General features: G+C 36.3%; 1 protein-coding gene across 1 annotated transcript in view; it reads left to right on the plus strand.

Moving 5' to 3' along the window:
• Positions 1-1,128: 1,128 nt before the first annotated feature.
• mtss1 (MTSS I-BAR domain containing 1) overlaps positions 1,129-22,319 on the plus strand; it is a 29,039-nt gene continuing 7,848 nt past the window's right edge. Inside the window, exons 1-10 of the mRNA XM_058402652.1 lie at positions 1,129-1,932; positions 9,272-9,333; positions 11,409-11,482; positions 15,574-15,658; positions 17,172-17,263; positions 18,595-18,669; positions 19,955-20,112; positions 20,519-20,626; positions 20,780-20,877; positions 21,030-21,120. Coding sequence (XP_058258635.1) covers positions 1,861-1,932; positions 9,272-9,333; positions 11,409-11,482; positions 15,574-15,658; positions 17,172-17,263; positions 18,595-18,669; positions 19,955-20,112; positions 20,519-20,626; positions 20,780-20,877; positions 21,030-21,120 — 915 coding nt within the window. The 5' untranslated portion in view covers positions 1,129-1,860. The remainder of the gene's footprint in view (positions 1,933-9,271; positions 9,334-11,408; positions 11,483-15,573; positions 15,659-17,171; positions 17,264-18,594; positions 18,670-19,954; positions 20,113-20,518; positions 20,627-20,779; positions 20,878-21,029; positions 21,121-22,319) is intronic.

The following is a 22,319-nucleotide window of genomic DNA, read 5'->3' on the forward strand; positions in this document are numbered from 1 at the left end:
AGGCAAATAGTAATCACTCTATACTGGTTGATATAACTGAAACAAATCAAACAAATCAAAACTTGTTTTTCAATGCATGGTAAGAATGATAATAAGTCCATTTTTAGAGATGGCCATAAACCTTAAACCATACACTTCTTCAATTTCTGAATGTTCTAACAAAAAAGTTGTTAAACCTAATTGTTTTAAATAATTTTAAGATCATTTGTGTCATTATTATTATTTACTTATTGTTATTATTATTATGTTTATTTTGTAAATACTTCCTAATTTATCTACTCATCCACTGGCACTTTCAAATGTTAATTATATAGAATACACAAGTTGTTTATCTGATGTAGATTAATCTGATTTTTTAATAAAGTTATCCCGGTTAAACAATGTAACCAGCATGATCCAGAACTCTTCCGGAATCGACGCCACTTCCTTCCACTAACAGCTCCGTCTTGTGTAGCCACCAGGCATGTCACTAATGATTACCTAGCCTAGTGGCGTATAGCCTACTTTAATATGCGCTGCAGGTGTTTGGTCAGTTCTGGGCAGTTCTTCTGTCTTGCTGAGTTTGGGCCAGCTTTTAAGTTGTTTGGCTTCACCATTGTTGTTTTTTTCGGGAAAGCTGATAATATTATGATACATATCCATTCATGCCCTTGCAGTTATTTACACCGGGAAAAAGTTGGAATTTGTATTGGAATACGAAGCTGGGAGCAAATGTGAATGTTTTCTTTATCTCGTAAAAATAAAGGTGTGGGCAGAGATGCTCCTCTCCCTCCAGTGCTCAGGCACTTACACTTCTCACACGGGTCCAACGTTTCATTCTATAATACAAAGCAATGATCTGCTGGTTGTTTTTCAGAGAAGAGATACTATGACCCATGAGCAAGGCAAGGTTTTAATTTTTTGTGTGGCCTCGTGTCATAAATAGAAAAGCGATACCACGCGTGTACTGCACTGCACGTTTCTGCTCCTCCGCACTGCTCGGGTTTTTATATTTTTGAACGCTTAAACACATCGCTACGGAAAAACCCGTTAGGGACCGATAGGATGTGGCCACGCCCCGAACGTGTATACACGAGGGCGGAATACAAATGACTTCCACTGCACTACAGAGGGTGTGAGAATCCAGTGCGGCGCTTCCTTAGGACTCCTATTTAGGGAATAGGGAGCAGTTTGGAAAACAACCGTAGGAACTTCTTACACGCACGCAGAGGAGAGGGAACAGAGTGAGTGGAGTAGAGTGGAAATAATTGTGTCAGTGTTTGTGTGGAATACACCGCCACATTATTCTTTTACAGAGAAGTCTGAAACAGCGACAATCACTTCGGGTCACATTAGCAATTCGACGGCACCTGGATAAACTGGACGGAAAAACAAGATGAATCCGAAACGAACCGGCTAACGTCATTATTCATCCGATAGGTGTTCCTTTTGAACGTTTTAAGTTAGGTTAAGTTAGTAACTAGCCCGACAGTTTCCTCGCACCTTCAGCAGAGTTACCTGAGGTTAGGGGGAGACTTCTTTGATTGAATGCGTATTGCGGACAGCTCGGTTAGCCTCTAACGCGGTTGTGGACTTTTCATGACCAAACAAACGCGATGAATTTACAGTGGTTTACATTTGCTCAAGCTAGCAGCTGAAGCTAGTTAGCCGGCTAGCAAGCCAGTGCTAACTGTGCTATACGAGATATATACGCACTTTCCTACATTATTCTGCTCCTTTATTATATCATATACAGTTCCCGTGGCAGCCGACTAACATTACCTGCAGTATCTTTTATAATTCGTTTTAATTTACAAAATCTTTCTTCACACGAAGACAACTACGTTTTGGTGAGGGGTTTTTTTTTTCGCTCGTGGAAAAATGGATGCGGTAATGGAGAAGGAGTGCAGCGCTTTGGGAGGGCTCTTCCAATCCATCATGAACGACATGAAGGTAAAATAATAAAACAAAAAAAACAACAGATAACACAAAGCACTCGATTTTTATATGAACTACATATGAATCCTTCAGTGTTATATCTGCTGCCTTCTGCCATGTGCCCCGTTGCATAAGTTATTTGGCAGCTGTTTGGCTACATAATGCAAGGCTCCAAGGCTCCGTCTCGGCTAGCAACAGTTCTCTGGTTGGTCGACTCAAAGCTGAAGGGAGAAAACACCAGTGATAAGTGTTTGTCCTAAATCACTGGAAATGATTCATCTGTAATATTTCTAAACATGTTAATCGCTAGAATATACATCCATTTGCAATTTCAGCCACTTTTTAAATCGGTTTAGTTTTTAGTGGATACGGCATTCATATGAGTGAGTTGTTTCTAAATGTATTTGTTTTTTGCAAATTTGCTGTTATGTAATCGTGGGAAAAACTGAAAACCCTAATTGTGAAAATTTACATTCAAGATTTAACAGCTAACATTACTGTATAAGCAAAATGTCTAGAGTCTATCAGGCTCCTCATGCAAATCAGAGGAAGTGTATGAAAGCTTTCCACAGCTGAGTAACTGCCTCTGGAACCCACAGTGCACCAGTTGAACTAATATTATGGTGGAACTGGTTATTTTACTTATAACACTTGGCCTAATATGCTGGTGACTAAGAAATTGTAATATATGCTGGTGACTAAGAAATTGTAATATATGCTGGTGACTAAGAAATTGTAATATATGCTGGTGACTAAGAAATTGTTCATCTGCACTTTCATGCATGATTTTTTTTTTTTTTTTAGTATTAATGAAAATTCCCATAAAAATGGTTTTTCCTGTGTGACAGTGTACAATAACTTATGAGAAGACACTGGTATATAAGCGTCAAGTAAACAGCTTTAGATCATAGAAGTTTTTTTTTTATATATGGTATAACTTTAATCGCTTATTTAATTTGATCACACACCCACACACACCTGTAATGTAAGTAAGGCAATGCTTCTGTATCAAAGGAAGGACTTCTGCTTGACCGTCACAGAGTCACTTAAAATGATAAAACTTGGCACATCCCTGTGTGATGTGCTTGGTGTCCATGATCAAGTAAGTGTCATTCCCTCCTCTGTTTTCATCTCAAAACATTTTCACCTCATGCAATTGAGCATGACATCGAATGAGGCACCTAGGAGCTGTGATGCAACAACATAACCCACTGTGCCCTTTTATTGGTTTAGACATGAGACAAAATAATACTTTTGTCGTTTTATTTATTTATTTATTTATTTTCCTGAGTCTTCACTAACTGTGAATAAGATGCGGTATGCACACTCTTTGTACCTTATAGATGATTGGCATTAATCACCATACACAAGGGTACCAAACTGTATAGATTACTGAGGGAGATCAAATTTAGGACATCTATCAAGTTTTGACGAATTTGTAAATAAGATTCTTTTGTTTTTTGATTCCCTGAAATGTGACTGAGACACTGAATTTGTTATTTGTAAAACATGTCATGTTTATGAATTTGAGCAAAAAAAAAAAAAAGTTATCACTTTTACAGATTTTGTCTGTGACCACAAATGATGTTATTTGGAGACCGGTCCAATCAAAACTGAGCTTTTATGAATGTTGATATGATGAATGGTTCATCTGTAAAGCACAAAGATAAATTTTCAGCCCCAACTTTGTCAGTGTTTAAAAGACCTTGTCATAGGGGACTCAAAGTTTTTTTTTCTTAATTGCCCCTATGGGGCACTGTTATAACAGAATGTTGAACACAGCATCATGATACCAATCCAAAAAAGCCTTGTTTCTCATATTTCTCAATAAACCTTCAAACAGATTTGCCAGCTAAGCCGCCAAACATGAGGGCGTTTCTCAGCAATGCTTTCTAGTAATGATACCAAATACATCACATGTGGTTAGCAACATGCCCTGATGTTAATGAATAAGCTTCGAGTTCATTTGCAACTTATAGAGAGCTACAATAAACAGGAAGTGAGGCAATATATCATGATGATTTTCCCTTTAAAGTTAGTTGTAATTTTGGGTGGAACGCTGTGTATTGTCGTGCAGGAAGTAGCCATTATAAGGTAGATTGTGGCCATAAAGGGATGCATGTGGTCAGCAGCAATGTACAGTTGGCTGTAGTATTTGTACATTTGATGGCCCAACAATTACACCACCACCTCCAGCCTAAACTGTTGACCTAAGACAGGATGAGTCCATGGATTTATGCTGGTGATGCCAAATTCTGACACTATCATCTTTTATAAGATCAGCACGTGCCCATCTTAGCATTGAACCAGTCTGGCCATTCTCCTCACTGGAGGTTTTTTGCATTGTTCTGTGATGGTTTTTGATCATCACTTTCTGAAATTTTTGAACTAGCTTGTCTGGCATTAATAATCGTCAGAGTAGCTGAAATGAAATTTTTCCCTTTTTTGATGTTTGATGTGAACATAACTGAAATTCAAGACTCGTATCCAATTTAATGTCTTGCGCTGCTGCCACATGATTGGAATGATTGAATGTGTCCTAGTAAAGAGGTTGGTGTATGTTTTAAATTTTTGTATGCAATTTGCTAGTTCTAGTCTAGAAAGTCTGTAAAATGCCACTAAAATTCTACATTTACTAGCAACCGTCGTGAGGAGTCATCAACCCAGTCAGGAAGTATCAGTATTTCATTTACAACAAATCCTTGCACTGAACCGTGGTGAATTCTGCTCTGTGTAACAAGCTCTGTGTGAAAGTGTGTATTTGGTACAGCGAGTTGTGCGTCTCTATCCAATCCTTACTCGCACCACTTTTGGCAGAGGCTGATTTACACATTTATTTACACATTACTAATTTATTTATTTGTTGTAGCCTTGTTGAAGCTAGAAATATGGAGCCTGTATATGACAGTTAATTGAAGTGCAGTTTGACACATTCTGTTGTTTTTCAGTATTTTGTTTATCTCTTTTAATTTAGGAAATTACTAGTCAACTAGTAAAAATCTAATCATACACCTCCCATAATCCTACCATAGTTCAAAGCATTTACTCTGTCACTCCAACAAATAATCCAGGTCATGTGTAAAACCAGTCAGCCCACTTTGGCAAAGCAAAACATAAGCAGTTATAGTGTCAAGAAACTATTGGTAAGTTTGATTATATGTATGTTATATAATGTTATAGGTCATAATGCGATGAATTATAGACAAAAAACATTCAAAGGTCAGCTTCGAATTCAAGCTTCAAGTTTTGTTTATGGTAAGCTGGTGAGAATTTCAGATGTCCTCTGAATTTTAGTATGTGAAAGATTTTAATTTAACCCCCCACCTTTTTTTATGTCATGTCAATTATTTTAGCCAGCATGTCTTAGCTGCACAACCTGTTCAACTTGATCTGGTTTACTTCATGCTAAATTTAATCAGTCTGGACTGTCCTCATTACTGTTCCCTAATACCTGAATGATGCACTTCATTTGCCTGTCGTGTAACATCATCTAAATTATTGGCGATAGATGGATACATACACACACACACACACACACACACACACACACACATATATATATATATATATATATATATATATATATATATATATATATATATATATATATATATATATATATATATATATTTCATCCCAAAGGGAAATTTACAAATGATGATAATGAACAAGCAGGAGAGAGATCTTGTGTGAACTTCATAAAAGCTGATGTTCTGTTCTCTGCTTCATTGCTTCAGATATGAATATGAATAAAAAACATCAGTCCTAAAAAGATTTATTGCATTTATTGCTTGCAGCTCTTTACATGTTGCTGTTTTGTTATTCAGTACAGTGGACTAACAGGTTATTTTCTTTTATTTTTGTTTAAGTTGTTTCACTTGCAGCAGCAAGTGGGAGAGCCAAGACTATAATAATGTAGAACTGTAAAAGAAGACATGAACTGAATGGGCTTTTTTTGTGTTAAAGGCAAACCCTGAGCATGTGGGAGATGTTTTCTTCTGGGGAAAAGAGTAAGCATTAAAGAAACAGTGGAACGCAGAGGCATTGGCATTCATTTGTTTAAAACCTTTCTTTTCTGAAGATTTTGACTGAGCCACCCACTGGCTATTTCTAGAATATAACACATTTCTTGTGACAACCCTATGATTAATGTGTTGGAGTGGATGTCTCAAACAAGCAAAACAAACAAACAAAACACCACCAACCACATAGTAGCAAGCAAATGCTGGATAGAAGTAACTTGTTCTGTGAACCTCAGCTAACAAAGAGGCACTGTGAAATGTTGATACCTTGTGTGTATGCAGATCTTCCAGCTAAGTCACACAGCAAGGTATGACATAGTATTTGCATTCAATACCGCTATTATACAGTTATACTCTGTATTATACCCTGCAACAGTCTCGCTAAAGCCATTGCTGGAAGCTGAATGAGGTCCACCATCAAGGATAAGAGAACCAAAGTTGCATGCATAACTTTTGTGGAGTCACCCGTTCTAGCTGCCAGGGGTGGAGTAAAACACCAAGATAATGTTATGCCAACAGTGTCTTCATTATGAGGACTCTCCTCAGGTTTACCCTGAAATGTACTGAGACAGCTGTGTTTTAGCTACTGGGAGGGATGTTGTTATCTGTGTTAAATGTAGAGAAAGTGTAGGCAAAAAAAAAAATCTCTAAACTTAGATCATGAACAATTAAAATGTCCTGACTGTCTGTTTTTAATGGTAGATTCTAAAACATCTTGCAAGAGGTTTTATAAGACTTTATTTGCTTGTTCGTCTTATGTTCTCCCTGTTCTTCCTGACAGATACCTAAACAAACCAGCAGGAGCTGAGAGCAGGCATTTCCTTAGCTTGCACTCCCTCCTTCATTTGTTTAGCAACTCGGTAGCATGGGCTGAAAAAATGAAGGAGTTGGAGCAAATATGTTTCTTACAGTGTTCAGCTGTACACATTCATCCTGGAGAAGTGCAATAAAACCGAAAACGTGAGACAAGAAGAGATTCATTAAAAATTTAGTTCCAACTCAGCAAATGAATTCAGTATTTAAGCATATTTATTTACTCACTCACCTGTCCATCACCTTTGATGGACCTTTGATCCTGAAGACATTAGTAGATTCATGTTGCAGTTGCTGGGGATATCACTGTGTCTTAATTTGTTGAAACACAACAAATTTGTTTGTCCATCAAGAACAACAGAAGTGAATGCAAGTGTAACAATGTTTTATGTGAACAAATACATTAGAAAAAGGCACTGCTTTATGAGAAAATAAGTAATCACTCGAAAAACATCACTGATACACTGACACTTTACTTGGCTAAACAGTAAAAAGGAGGGGTTTAAATGACATTTATAAACAGTCAATCCATGTTATGGCTTGCTGAGTTGCAGATATTTTTCTGTAGCGCTCGGTCTTTTGGGGTTAAGAGTCTAACATAGCACTTCTTAATTTGGCAATTTTATTCCGCTCTTTCCTTGGAAAAATGCTCCAGATCTATAAGGTTGTGAGGACATCTCCTCCACAGCCCTCATCATGTTGTTTCACAGGTTTTCAATAGGATTTTCATCCTGGCTTTGACTTAAAGTAACTTATTAATTACATTGACTTAATAGTGTTAATGTTAAAAAAAAAAAAAAAAAAAAGTCTTTCTATTATAGAGTATAAAATACATGCACATATCTGCACAGAAAAAGACTCCTCTTACTAGTGTATCCCAATGTTTTCACAGAGCCATTAAGGTTTGATAATATGATATAAATCAACAGTAAATTTCACTAGATATTGTGCCAGTGTAACCTTGTATTAGGAAGAGTTAACACTGTGAGGCTTTATCACACAAGCTTGTGGCATCAGTACAAGCTAAATAGTCCAACTAGTAAAAGCTGATGTGCATGGTGCAGCAGCCACTGGGATTCAGAAAAGGGTACTTTGTGCTAAAACTAGAGTGCCAAGGTGCATTGCACTAACATAGAGTGTATTTGTTTGTGTGCATAGCAAATAAAATTTTTTGGGAGTTAAAAGTTTCTGCCAACTTTTCATTTCTTGAGACTGGGGTTTCTGACACAAATCTAATAACTATTACATACATTACAGAGAGGCATTTATATGGGAATTCAGTTCAGTTCAATTTTATGTGTATTGTACTTTTAACAATCTCAATGCAGCTTTCCAGAAACATAAATTAATTTAGAATAATACATTTAAAATGAAATGTATCCCTAATGAGCAAGCCTGAGACCATATGAGGAAGAAACCTTAAGAGGAACCAGACTCTCTCTGGGTGCCTCAGAGAGAGATTATAAATAATGTCCTTTCTACAAATGTAAATAGTCAAGTGGAGTTGTGAACCCAGAAGCTTTTAAGCAACTTATTAATCAGAATAATTTTGTTCCTCTCAAAGCCATCAAATGGCGCAAGCCATCAAACATGGACACACACAGTTTAGGTGTCACCTGAGCCACATTTAGCTGGTTAACTGGATTTAAATGGCCTGATCAGAAGATGCAATTATATATAACTAGTCTTTGTTCTTATTCCCCATACATAAAAAAAAAAAAACACTCAAACACATTAAAATAAATTTAATGTTAAAACAAGGCATTAAGATGTGAAGATAATGACTGCATGCACACAAGAAGTAAATGATGAAGAAACACCAGTCCATAGTCATTATTACATCACTACTTGTTTTTCAGAGATTCTGGAGAAATATTTTGATCTAAACTTTTTGCAAATTCATGAGTCTGTTTTGATCGGATTCTTGCTGTCATTACAATACAGCAGTGGATTTTCCTGTCATGGGGCTTCTGACAGGAATCCCTGCCCCTGACCAATAATTTAACACACCGCCATACAGTGACCCATTATATTTAAACAATAAGACACTGATTAATACACTAAAATGACACAATGGATTTAAAAATGTATTTTTAATCCATTTAGTAAAAATTTGGATTTTAAATGATTTTTTCATGAATAAAGAACTTTGAATCAGAGGTCTTCAGGTATCAGTTACCTTTAACTTATGTTACAATAATTATGTTGGTGTATTTTTTGTGTGAATTTTGTGCACATTTAAATCAAGCTTTTTTCAGTAAAGTAGCCTTGGTGAGTGTGTTTGTTTAGTTAGAAAATCCTTTCAGGGAATGGTGTAGAACTCTGAAATAATACAAGATTTATAGAAGAAAATCCCATTTGAGTTTCATCTTTATTTATTTATTTATGAACATAGAGTTATAAGCTGGAGGATAACAAGACTAGACCTAACTCTGACCTGAGTCTAATGATTTACCTCTATTTACTTTGACTAACCTTGCTCTTTTTCCTCCTTTCTCTGTTTGTGTGTTTGCCTTTAGGCAAGTTACCCCGCCTGGGAGGACTTTGTTACGAAAGGGGCCAAGTTACAGTCTCAACTAAGGTAAGCCTGCCTGCTTGTTTACACACAGAAATTTGTTGTTCTTGTTCAGGTGCCTACATAGCTATTGTAACTGTGTGGTCGTAAGGAGAATGATCAGAACTCATGTCCTATTATATAAGGCACTTATTTAGAGTACATCTGAGCAAATGATGGAATTAGCATTATGATGTGAAACATGGTGCATTGCCATTGTTTGCAGCTGTGAGCCTCAAAGCATAGACCTATGTAGATATATAGGAGGGTTATTACACTGTTTGAAGTTTTTCCCAGAATGGCAATAGAGCAAGTGAAGAGGAGGTAGGGTGTAATGGGCAGTGACCGTCTGCCACTCTTTGGCACAGTTATAAATAATTTCCTATTTGATGTCCCAGACAGGTACACTTGTGCCCTTGCTAGTGACAACAATGATACATTGCAACAAATTAATAAACGTGTCCGTAAAATTTTTGTTACTATACTGGGTAAAAATCATATTCGTATGTGTTTTACTGGCATATGTTTTTGTGATATTTGAAAAACAATAAAGACCTGTTTTACTTAGAGAAAGGGTGCTTTTAGACAGGTAATTAAGTCTATAACTTATAGTCTGTAATCGATTAAATTAAAAACAATTTCAATTCAGTGAGATGGCAGATAACACACCATTTCAGACAGTCTTCCTGATGTCACTAAGAGTTTCCGTGTGCTTTTATTGACCTGATTATTTAACTTATTGATTGATCAACCGTTATTGACCTTCTTGTTTTATCACTTGTAAAGATACAGAAGAACCTAAAACTCCAGTCATCCCTATATCATTTTATAGGAAAATCCCACAAAATGAAATTTAATGTGATCTATTTATGTAGCAAATTGAGTAAAATGTGGTATGAATCTTGTATCCTGTTCATCTGCCTTTTTTCTCTGTATGGTTTTGGAAACATGCTGGTCCTTGCATGTCATTTCTAAGTTAATGTGTGATTGCGTTAAAATGTATTTAAAACTTTAATTTAAATGAATATCTATCCATTTAAAAGTTACATGCATGTACTTGTTTTCTGAGAGCTGCCCTGCTTTTGGGCTGAATTTCAATGGGATAAAGGGTTGAGATGGTGGAGTAAATTATCAATGAGAAAAAATATTCTAAATGATTGAGTCAATATATCAAAAGATATGAAAAAAAAATCAAAATTGCTGTGCAAAATTATAGTGCCTTTGTAATTACATTTGCAGCTAAAACATATGTGACAATTTTACTTCATTGGATATTTAGAACATTTCTTTTTGTTGGATTTATTCATGTATTTATTTGGTCCTCTTTGGAAGTTTGACTTATAGAATACATTGAACATGATTGGTACTTTTCCTGAACATTTCTTGGGCTTGTGGAGGTGGTGGTGGTAGTGGAGATGTGCAGAGGGGACAACCAGAAACTTTTTTTTCTATTCGCAAAAGTGAGGCTTAACCAGAAATTTTAGGAGCCACAACTATAACTAATTTTGGATTTTTTTCTATAGCAACTTCTCTTTGTTGTCAGACATGCTACCTTGTTGCTTAATTATCTGAGGAGGTAATGTAAGCTATAAATCTACCTAATATTGGCTATTATTTGTTTGTTAGAGTGTCTGGTGCATAAAACAACTTGGGAATCCATGTCACTGTTTTTAGCAACTGATAAAATTGTTTATCATGGCAATAACAGTAAAAACAGATTGCTGAGCCATGTTAATCATTCACAATCAGAGTAGTCATGTCATCCAGCTCTGGTAAACAGCAGTTTATGCTTCAGGGTTTTTTTTTTTTCTCTTTACCACCAGTACACCATATCTCTGCCTTATGTTTTAAAGGAAATAAAATCAAAACATGACGAAACAGACAACCTCAATAACCCTGCAATAATCAATCCTTGAAACATGACCTAGATAAGATAAGAAGTCTCCTCACATCCCCAAGTAGTCTCTGTTTGCATTTCTACCTCTTAACACTATTGATATCACAATGAAAGTGCTTGGCTCTTTTTTTGTATTTCAGTTTAAAATGAACAGTCTCTTTTACCTTTCATAGTAATGTCTTTTTCTATCTTTGTTTTTACTTAGGACAACTATCATTGTTATTGGCTCATTTCTGGATGCTTTCCAGAAGGTTGCTGATATTGCAACTGGAACACGTGGTGAGAATTCATTCATTCACACTTTACTTATTATTATTTACTCACTTGATGTGTGTGTATATGTGTGTGATTGTGAGCTGGAATGGTTTATGGTGCTGCTTATCTCCTGAGATCACATACAGAAAAAGAATTTACATAAAATGGAGCGAAAAGCACAAAACATCCAGTGAGCAGAAGTTCTGCAGGTACCTTGATGTTGAGAAAGGTCAGAGGAGAATGACCAGATTCGTTCAACCTGACAGGAAGGCAATAGTAACTTGGATAACCACTCTCCAACCCCAGTGAGCTTAAAAGCGTATCAGGGCATGCTGTGTGTCAGGGTTTCTGAAATGCACCAACAGCAATGCCATGGTCAAAGCCACTAAAGTGATGTTTTTGCTGTTCTGAAGGTTAAGAATAACTGAAGCTCCAGATCTTTGTCGGTAGAATTTTGTTGTATTGCCACAGGGAATTTAGCAAATTTATTAAAATTCAGAAACTTTAATCTTCCATTTGGGGTGAGTATTCAGACTCTAGGCAAATTGAATTAAGGATAATGTAGTTATTAATGTAGCTTTGATTATTTTACTGCCTCTAGAACTTGACTCGAGTTCACCTGTGGCGAATGAAATTGATTAGACATATTTTAGAAAGTTTAGTGGAACTTAAAGATATTCATTTAACCATTTGCAGTCTTCTGCAATCAAACTACAATGAGGGAAAAAATTATTTATTAAAAAAAATTATTTGATCCCCTGCTGATTTTGTACGTTTGCCCACTGACAAAGAAATGATCAGTCTGTAATTTTAATGGTAGGTTTATCTGAACAGTGAGAGACAGAATAACAACAAAAAAAATCCAGAAAAACACATTTCAAAAAAGTTATACATTGATTTGCACTTTATTGAGTGAAATAAGTATTTGACCCCTTTGCAAAACATGACTTAGTACTTGGTGGCAAACCCTTGTTGGCAATCACAGACGTCAGACATTCCTTGTAGTTGGCCACCAGGTTTGTACACATCTCACATCTCAAGGAATTTGGGCCCACTCCTCTTTGCAGATCCTCTCCAAGTCATTAAGGTTTTGTGGCTGACCCTTCAGCTCCCTCCACAGATTTTCTATGGGATTAAGGTCTGCAGACTGGCTAGGCCACTACAGGACCTTAATGTGCTTCTTTCTGAACCACTCCTTTGTTGCCTTGGCCGTGTGTTTTGGGTCATTGTCAGGCTGGAATATCCATCCATGACCCATTTTCAATGCCCTGGCTGAGGGAAGAAGGTTCTCATCCAAGATTTAACGGTACATGGCCCCGTCCATCGTCCCTTTGATGCGGTGCAGTCACCTGAGGATGCTGTACTTGGGGTCATAGGCAGCATTCCTCCTCCTCCAAACACGGCGAGTTGAGTTGATGCCAAAGAGCTGGATTTTGGTCTCATTTGACAAAAACACTTTCACCCAGTTCTCCTCTGAATCATTCAGATATTCACTGGCAAACTTCAGATGAACCTGTACATGTGCTTTCTTTAGCAGGGGGACCTTGCGGGCGCAACTGGATTTCAGTCTTTCACAGCGTAGTGTGTTACCAATTGTTTTCTTGGTGACTATGGTCCCAGCTGCCTTGAGATCATTGACAAAATCCTCCAGTGTAATTCTGGGCTGATTCCTCTCTGTTCTCATGATCATTGAAACTGCATGAGGTGAGATCTTGTATGGAGCCCCAGACCGAGGAAGACTGACAGTCCTTTTGTGTTTCTTCCATTTGGGAATAATCGCACCAACTGTTGTCACCTTCTCACCAAGCTGCTTGGCGATGGTCTTGTAGCTCATTCCAGCCTTGTGTAAGTCTACAATCTTGTCCCTGACATCCATGGACAGCTCTTTGGTCTTGGCCATGATGGAGAGTTTGGAATCTGATTGATGGCTTCCTTCTGTGGACAGGTGTCTTTCATACAGTTAAGGAGCTGAGATTAAGAGCACTCCCCGAGAGTGCTCCTACTGTAATCTCAGCTCCTTACCTGTATAAAAGACACCTGGGAGCCAGAAATCTTTCTGATTGATAGAGGATCAAATACTTATTTCACTCATTAAAATGCAAATCAATGTATAACTTTTCTGAAATGTGTTTTTCTGGATTTTTTTTGTTGTTATTCTGCCTCTCACTGTTCAAATACACCTACCATTAAAATTACAGACTGATCATTTCTTTGTCAGTGGGCAAACGTACAAAATCAGCAGGGGATCAAAATTTTTTCCTTCACTGTATGTCACGATAAATCTGGGCAAGGGTATAAAATAGGACTGTCAATCGATTAAAATATTTAATCGCGATTAATCACGCGATTGTCACGAGTTAACTCGTGATTAATCACAACTTAATTGCACATTTCTATCCATTCTAAATGTACCTTAAATTAATACTTTTTTTGTTTTTAATACTCTAATCAACATGGGCATGGACAAATATTGAAATGTATGTTGTTTATTAGTGAAACCATATTTAACATAGAGCATGAAGACTAGACATGTTTCAAAGGTCATAGATATTTTTCAAAGAACTTGTTCATGTCTATTAAACATGGAAAAAAAGAACATAGAAAACAATTACTTCTTTCTTTGCACTGAGCTATTTACTTACACAAGCCTGTTAACATTTTCAGATCACTTCTAAACATGCAAAGTGTACATTTATTACTGAAACCACCTTAAATATAGAGCATAAAGAACATAGACATGTTTGTCAAATAACTTGTTCTTGACAAACACATGAAGAAAAGAACATAGAAAAAACACAGGTTCACATTATATCTCCGCTGAAAAGAATCTAGTGTGGTTTGCCTTTGGCGAGGGGCAGGAGAGGGGCAGGAGAGTTCTCTGCATCAGGTGTATGCTTCGCCATCAAGTGATAGTTTAAACTCGATGTGCTGCGGTGATAACTTAATTCACATCCACAATAAATGCAGACTTTTGTCTTGTCGACAGAACCATCAGACATGGTTTTATAAATAAAGAAGACGTTTTTCTTTCTCAATTTTGGTTTGCTGCTGCATCTCCCAAGGCCAAGGGTCAAACAGAAAATGCGTGCTGCGTTAATCGCGGATTAATAAAATCAGTGCCGTTAAAATGAATTTGCATTAATGCATTATTAACATGTTAATTTTGACAGCCCTAGTATAAAACCTTATAACCATGAACCTTTCAGATTTGTGCCTGTATCGTAGATCAAATGAGCCTATTATAATTGACAAGACTGAATGTGTCTGAATCACAAACACTAATTGGAAGACTGTTATGTAACTGCAGGGCACTGTAAGAAACAGCTATATACCACATGTAGGAAGTTACTCAGTATCCACTGTCTAATGTCCTTTACACATTCCTCAACTCTAAGATAGTGTCTCTAATCTGTTTTTGCTGAAACATTTTGTGTCATCAGCCAGTCAGCTCTCATTTATCATACAGCTGCTGTCAACTGGCGAAGGTAAAGGCTAGTTCATGCTTCTCATGTGCTTTCAGCCAGGCACATCTTCTCAAAGTGCTGGTCATGCTCTGTCTTGGGGTAGCGTAGCACACTCAGAGAAAAGTGTTATCTTCCCCCTTCTGCTGGCATTAGTTCACAGGTTTCCATGATTGGCACGATTAATAGAGACAGAGTGTATTTATTCCCCTCCCACCAAGAGAGCATGGCCAGTTTTATTCTCCTGGACTCACTGCCATGGAATTCTGTGGCATAGCTGAGAATTGAACTTGCAGTCAATAGTGTGAATGCTACCCTTTAGCCGCTCAAGAGCCCCCGTATTTGATGGCAGAAACTCACAATACTAGAGCCCCTATTTACCTATAAAACAGGCTAAAATGTGACATGATATTGGTCAGTATTGTTTTCCTTGACTGCTTGTGCACTGTTAGATAATTATAAATAAAGGATGTTCTGACAAGGCACATGAACCAACAAGATAATTAGGCAACTGTTTGTTTGAGACTAGACTACTATATAACTAACTATAACTAATGTCTGTTTTGTCTGTATTAATCATGTTGGCTTGAAAGAGCCTACATTCTGTTTTGCTTTATAAGCTGCTTATTATTGTTGTTTTATTTTTTTTGATAGGGGCAACAAAAGAAATCGGCTCAGCATTGACCAGAATGTGCATGAGACATAGAAGCATTGAGAATAAACTCAAACTCTTCACTACGTAAGGATGTTTTTATCTTTATTTTCCTTTAGTTGTCATTTTCACTTAGTATTCATTTTCTCACAGTAAATGTATTCATGCGTTTTAGTTTTCAAATCCCTCCCAGATAGTCCAGTTCTCTAAAATGTCGAAAAAGTTTTTAACAATATATTTTGTACGAGTGATAAATTAACTTCATTAAAATCTTTTTTGCTGTAGCATTTTTTGTGTCATCTTCAGTAAAAAGTGATCGCTCATTCAATTACACATGCGTCATTTTATGAGATTGTGGTGGGTGTGGTCATTTCTGGCACAAAGCATCTTAATTGATAGAAATGGACTGGCACATTTGTTGTCAAAAAAAAAGGATGAAGGAAGACACTCAAGCACAGGTCAGACAAAAAGAGCTCAAAAGTGCAAAAGAGTCTGAAAGTACATAGAGGAATATTTAAATGTGCATTTATGTGCATCAGCATTGACAAAGCTAAACTGTTTACACGTGTTGCTATAGTTGAAGCAGCTTTCTAATGGAAATATGAATCCAGCTTTATTAAAAAGAATATTTGGGAGACAAACATCTAAAGCAAACGCAAAACAATATTTCAAACCAAGGTTACATAGATGGAAACCGCAACATCTTTGTAAATGAGTGAAACAAACATTTTCAACAAGTTTGCCTTAATGTTAGTCTGCCAGACATCTCGGGGGATACTCAACACAGATAATTTATGCTGTCGGGTTCAGCTGATAAACAGTTTATAGCTCACCTTAACGTAGCATACACCATTGTTACTACATTCAGTATTTTTGTGTTATTCATCCTCAAAACAGCTGTCATAGGTGACACTAAGAAGAAGGAGAATTTGTAAAAATGCTGGCACATCAGTCAAGTTAAAACTTGCCTCTGGGTCTTCCAGTTGGATTGTGATTTTAAACATGCCTCCTAAATTGTGACCTGAAGCCGTGACCTGAATTCCATAGAAGTTTCTAAGTGTGTCTGAGCAAGGGGGGGAAAAAAACTGTTAGGATTGTAATACAAGTTGAAGCAAGTGAAATACAATGCCCCCAAATGCTAACAAAGTTCATGGTAACATTTGAGCCACTGAAAATCGGATGAAGTAAATGAAAGCTGAAATGAATTCAAATAGTACATACCCTAACTGACGTAGAGCAGGACATGGTTGGAAACATGTGGAGTTGTGAAAAGATCAGCTTGAATGTCTTTAACTTAAACGTGTGTAAACTTTTATCCACAACGGTCGGTCTCTGGACGGGTTGCAAAAAATATGACTGGACAACACGGTGTAGCTTTTAGTTGCCCCCTAGGCTAGTTAATAAATGTGTTATTTGTTCAACCCAGTAAGATGTTTTAAGAGTATTCTCATGCTTTAAAGCTAGAACCTGACATTGACCTGACATAATGCTAGTGCATGTTTCTCTGAACTGTTACTACACATTCATGTCTGACCTTTTTTGTCATATTATATTCTTTGATGCTTTTACACCATTTTGTGTGTTTGTGCTTGTGTTACAGTGCTTTCATGGATAACCTGATCAGTCCACTGGAGCTGACGTTGGAGGAGTGGAAAAAAGTGGCCAGTCAGCTTGATAAAGATCATGCTAAAGGTTGAAACATAAACCTCTACAGATCAATACCTCTTGATTTAGTGAACAATTCATCAATCTCTCTCTTTTTTCAGCTTGCAGTGGTAAAGCTCAGTGTTTTATATTAACAAGACACACAGCAAGTATGTGATGGTTGTTAAGAAAATAAATTCCCCTACAGAAAATGGAAATGGGGGACTTGAACACCTTTTTGTGTTGCAAGCATTAAGCAACTGAGAAATACTGACAAAATAATCTGTACATTACCTTGCCGTAGAATAACTGTCAAATATTGAATGCAACTTTACTGAACAGAGAGCAAGAGGAAAAGTGTACAAATGCAGTAATGACATGCAGTGGACAGAATTCATTTAAAACTGGTTGAAACACATGAGGAGTCGCTGTAGTACTACCACTGACGCTGAAATCATGCTCCTAGCATGTGAAGTTTTTATATTCATACTGCATGAAAACAGATGAGGACTGTCTAACTGCTTAACAGATAAATAGTCAGCTTTTGAGTTATTGGCACTCATAGTAAAGATGTCTTTTTATAAAATAATTAGATTCATTTCACACTGAAAATATGAAACAAATTTATATGAAATAAGTATTTTATTCTTATTAAAATTATATATAAAAAGACAGTTTAACTGAAGCATACTTCACTTTACATTTCCCAGAGTGTTTATAAATGTTCATCAGTGGCTTTTTATTTCACTGATATATAAACATGAGGGGACACAGTGAGCAAATGTCCTTAGCTCACTGTATTCAGCACGTTTCATTAAAATAATTAACCACAAATACTATTTTCTATAAAATAACCATCAGTTAACGGTAGTTTCAGTCTCTGCAGCTGATTAAAATCTTTGGTCTTAAGGCATGTACAAACCTAAGAATAAAAAAAGCTTAAAATGGTCTGCATTAAGGAACAATACAGGATCTGTCTGTGAGTGTTCTTCAGGAATAGGCCCAGTGGTCTTGTTTTCTCCAGGGTGGGTCATTATTAATTAGTTCAAATATTCATTTTGGGCTTGCGATTTTGAAACCAGTGCGCATAAAATATACATTGCTTAAAAATACTAAGGTCTAAATTCTCAATCCATGTGTTTACAAATTATTCCTGTATGCATTTTATTTCTTTTCCTTTATTTATTCTATCAACTCTCTTATCAAATTTTTATTTCCACACACTACCCAATATAAATTTAAGTACAGGTATTTAACACGTTTTTTACTTATATGAATTGGCATTTATATTCCTAAGTGTTTTATTTGCATTGTATAAATGATTTCTTGCTACTTCATTTAATAAGGTTTTCTGAAATGTTGAATATTTGTCTCTGTAGAGTATAAGAAGGCAAGAGCAGACATCAGGAAGAAATCATCCGATACAATCAAACTGCAGAAGAAAGTAAAAAAAGGTAAGAATTAAGAGAGGGACAAAAAGTATAAATACCTGAATTAAATTGCAATGTTTTTCTCATCTATTCAGCACTTTCAACATAGTACATTACAAAAGAGCTGTTTTTAGAAAACCTTTTTTAATTTGTCCTTAATGAGCAATGCTTAGGAAGAAGGTGGCAAGGAAAAACCATCAAGAGCATCCAGACTCAAAAGGGAACTGTGCACAGTATTTTTCAGACTGTTTACAAAACGTATTGCACATTGTATTTGCAGTTGCATTTTTCTTTTTATGGCATAATTTAAATTAAAATAAACAATGTGTATTACCTTTTGCATTTTTGGGACTCTATAGTGTCATCCAATTTCAAATGGAAAAGCAAAGTCCATTTCCAGTTGGACTTACTGAGCAGCTCATTTTAACTGTTATGAAATGGTCAATGTAATTTCATAATATTTAATGTGTGTCAGTTGTTGCGTTCTGGAGCTATCAGGACCAGCGCACACTCTATACAGTATTTATGGTGTTCAAACATTTTTACGTTACAATGCATCATTACAGTTCCTCTCTTTATCTTTACGTCCTTAAATAATAGTCCAGGATTATTTTTATCTGAGACATGAGAGTCCATGATATTTAGGTCTATACAGAGGAATATTCACAAAATAGCATGTGGGTGTTTGAAAGATAATGAGAGTCAATGTTTGAGAAATCACAGTGGGTAGAGTTGCCACTAAGAGCCCCAGTTCAAACCTTGAGCTCAGTGTTGTACCTGTGTAATGTGAACGGGTGCTCTGTAATCGCCTGATGTCCCGTTTAGGATTTGCCCTGTGCTAAACTAGCAAGAGACATATACTCATACGCAAGCAAAATACCTCATCTAGCATTCAGAGAGGAGAAAGTGAATAGTGGTGCATTAGAAACAATAAAAGAGAAGTGAAAAGTAAGAACACTGGAATAGAAGGAACGTAAAGATAAAGAGAGGAACTAATCATGATATGTAAGCCTTATCACATGGTGTATATATGAGATGTGTAAATCTCTTTATAACTAGTTGCAAATATATTATTGTGAATAAATACTTTAATTCTTCCTTGTGAAACATCACAGCTATCCATATAGAGTACTTCTGTTAAATATATGTTAACAGGGATTAAGAGCTTTTTTATTCTTTTGAGGTTGTCTTCTTAGAAGTAAGTTAATCAGACATGTGGTAATTTAGTGGACCCACATCAGGTCATCAGGATTCTTTTTATTACTTCTTTCCATTACCAGACAGTCAAATGATGTGTGCATGTGCACAGGTAAGGACGAGGTGCGGATGCAGTTGGACAGTGCGTTGCAGGATGTTAACACTCGCTATACTGAATTAGAAGAGACGGAGAAGAGAGCCGTATGCCGAGCGCTCGTTGAGGAAAGAGGACGCTTCTGCTCTTTTGTTACAATGCTGAAACCTGTTCTTGTGAGTTTTCTTCCTCACAAAAACGACACACAGAGCTACAACTCTACACACTTCAGCAAACCTGTCAAAAACATTGTAACATGTTTATGCAGTGCATGATGTGTATTATTTTCTTATCAGGAGGAATTAGTCTATAGAAAAAGACTAAAAGCAACAGCATATGCATGGGAACTCAAACCTAGCAATGTTTTTTTTTTTATTTTTTTATGTTATTTATGAAGTTATCTGTTCAATGTGCCACAGTGATTTATTTTAAGTTTTATTCTTTTTGTGCTACACTCTCATTAATTCTGTGATATTTATTTATTTTATTTTTTTTATTTTTTTTTGTCTTTGTGTTTTATATACCTTTATGTTGCATTATGACGTTTGTGATTTTGTTTATTATTTGTTGTGGTTTTTATAGGATGAAGAGATTAGTGTGCTTGGAGAAGTAACACATTTACAGTCAATTCTTGAAGACCTTTGTAACCTGACAGTTGATCCCAGTGCTTTACCACCTGCTAGTGAACAGGTACAACTTCAACTTTCACACACGCTGCACCTACTGCACTGATACTGTAACTTTAAATACAGGTCAAGATTCAGATACTGTAACTCTCTTTCTCTCTCTCTCTCTCTCTCTCTCTCTCTCTCTCTCTCACCGCTCCCCATTTCTTATCTGCAGGTTATTCTTGACCTAAAAGGTTCTGAATACACCTACGCATTCCAGACTCCACCTGCATCTCCTAGCAACACACTGTCACGCAAAAGCAGCATTAGCAGGTGTCTGAGAGTTTGTGTTTTTATTTCCATTAACATCAAGTAAAAGTGTTCCCACAAACAAGATAATCTATGTATTGTGTAGATGTATGTATGTAATGAATGCTAACAGTATCTTTTTTTTGCTCTTTCTTTGAATGTGTGCCTTTTTCCAGTAACTATGCCTCAGTGCGTCATGTGCCCTCACTGGACTCTATCTCTAGTGTTATGGATGGCCTTCATTTGCAAGTGCAAGAAGTGCGACAGGTAGTGTGAGTCACACACACACACAGATACAACCGCATAGCTTTCAATGGCAAACTCAACATCTGTTTGTAGAGTTAATCTGGGGGGCACTGCTACACTTTGACCTAATGGATTTTTTTCTTTGTTCTCTCCTTGCTTATGCTATTTGCACTTTCTCCCTCTCTTGCTTGTGCTTTCATTGCTCAGGCCACTTTTGTGCAACGCCTTGTTACAAGAACAATGTAAACACCAAATTAGTGTAGTTAAGAATGTATATGAATGCATGCTATTGTTTAGTATAGAAATGGCTTTATCTGTCTTGATGGAGTACTTTGCTCTCATTGCTGTTGATGCAGTGCTTCACATCATGATTTACTTCTATGCTATATAGTTGGAAATCATAAAAATTGAAAAATTATAACTTTCTCCACCAGTGCCTCATCTTTCAAGAGAACATTAATCTGCTTGCGCCTGTCTAGGAAAAGCTGAAAACAGCTCTGTTGCTAGCCCTGGTCTCAGCAAAGAGCACTGGCGATATCGCCATCTTTTAGTAAACCAATCATGTATGTCATTTCTGAATGTGGGGTTTAACAGAAATCAGATACTGCATGTAATCCATAAATCTTTATATTATTGATGTGTCAGCTGAATTATTTGCTTCCTGTCCTCTATTCTCAAAAGAACAGGGGCTATCGGATAAAAAAAAAAAAAAAAAAAAATCTTATCATAGTCCTCTGCTTTCCGTATGACAAAGGACAAAGCTTATAAATCTGTAACAAAAATCTTATAACTTAAATTTCTCTCTCTCCAACACGTTTAATTAGATATCTGTATTCATTTTATAGTAATAGTTAATAGGTTAACTAAATGTAACTGATTTCTAGCAAAACCTTTTAGGTAGTGCTAAAATCAACTGTGTTCAGAATATATTTAATCTAAAACAAATTCTTATTAAGCTTTAATTATAAAGTGATGTTCCTATGTCAAAGATTTTTATGTAGCCTAATTATTAAACAAATAGCAGCTCAGAGATTTCAACGTGCATGTCTAGGCTTTTCATATTTACTTGTCAGAGGTTTTTATTTAAAAGTGCTTGCCTTCTAGCTTATCAGATGTCATTTTCAAATATTTCTAGCATACTGAAATTTTCTCATGCTCAATACTTTCTTGAAGACCTACTGAGGGATAAATATTAAGGGTTATATAATAAAATGGTTTAC

Source organism: Hemibagrus wyckioides, linkage group LG11 (genome assembly GCF_019097595.1).
Source record: "Hemibagrus wyckioides isolate EC202008001 linkage group LG11, SWU_Hwy_1.0, whole genome shotgun sequence".
NCBI lineage: Eukaryota > Metazoa > Chordata > Actinopteri > Siluriformes > Bagridae > Hemibagrus > Hemibagrus wyckioides.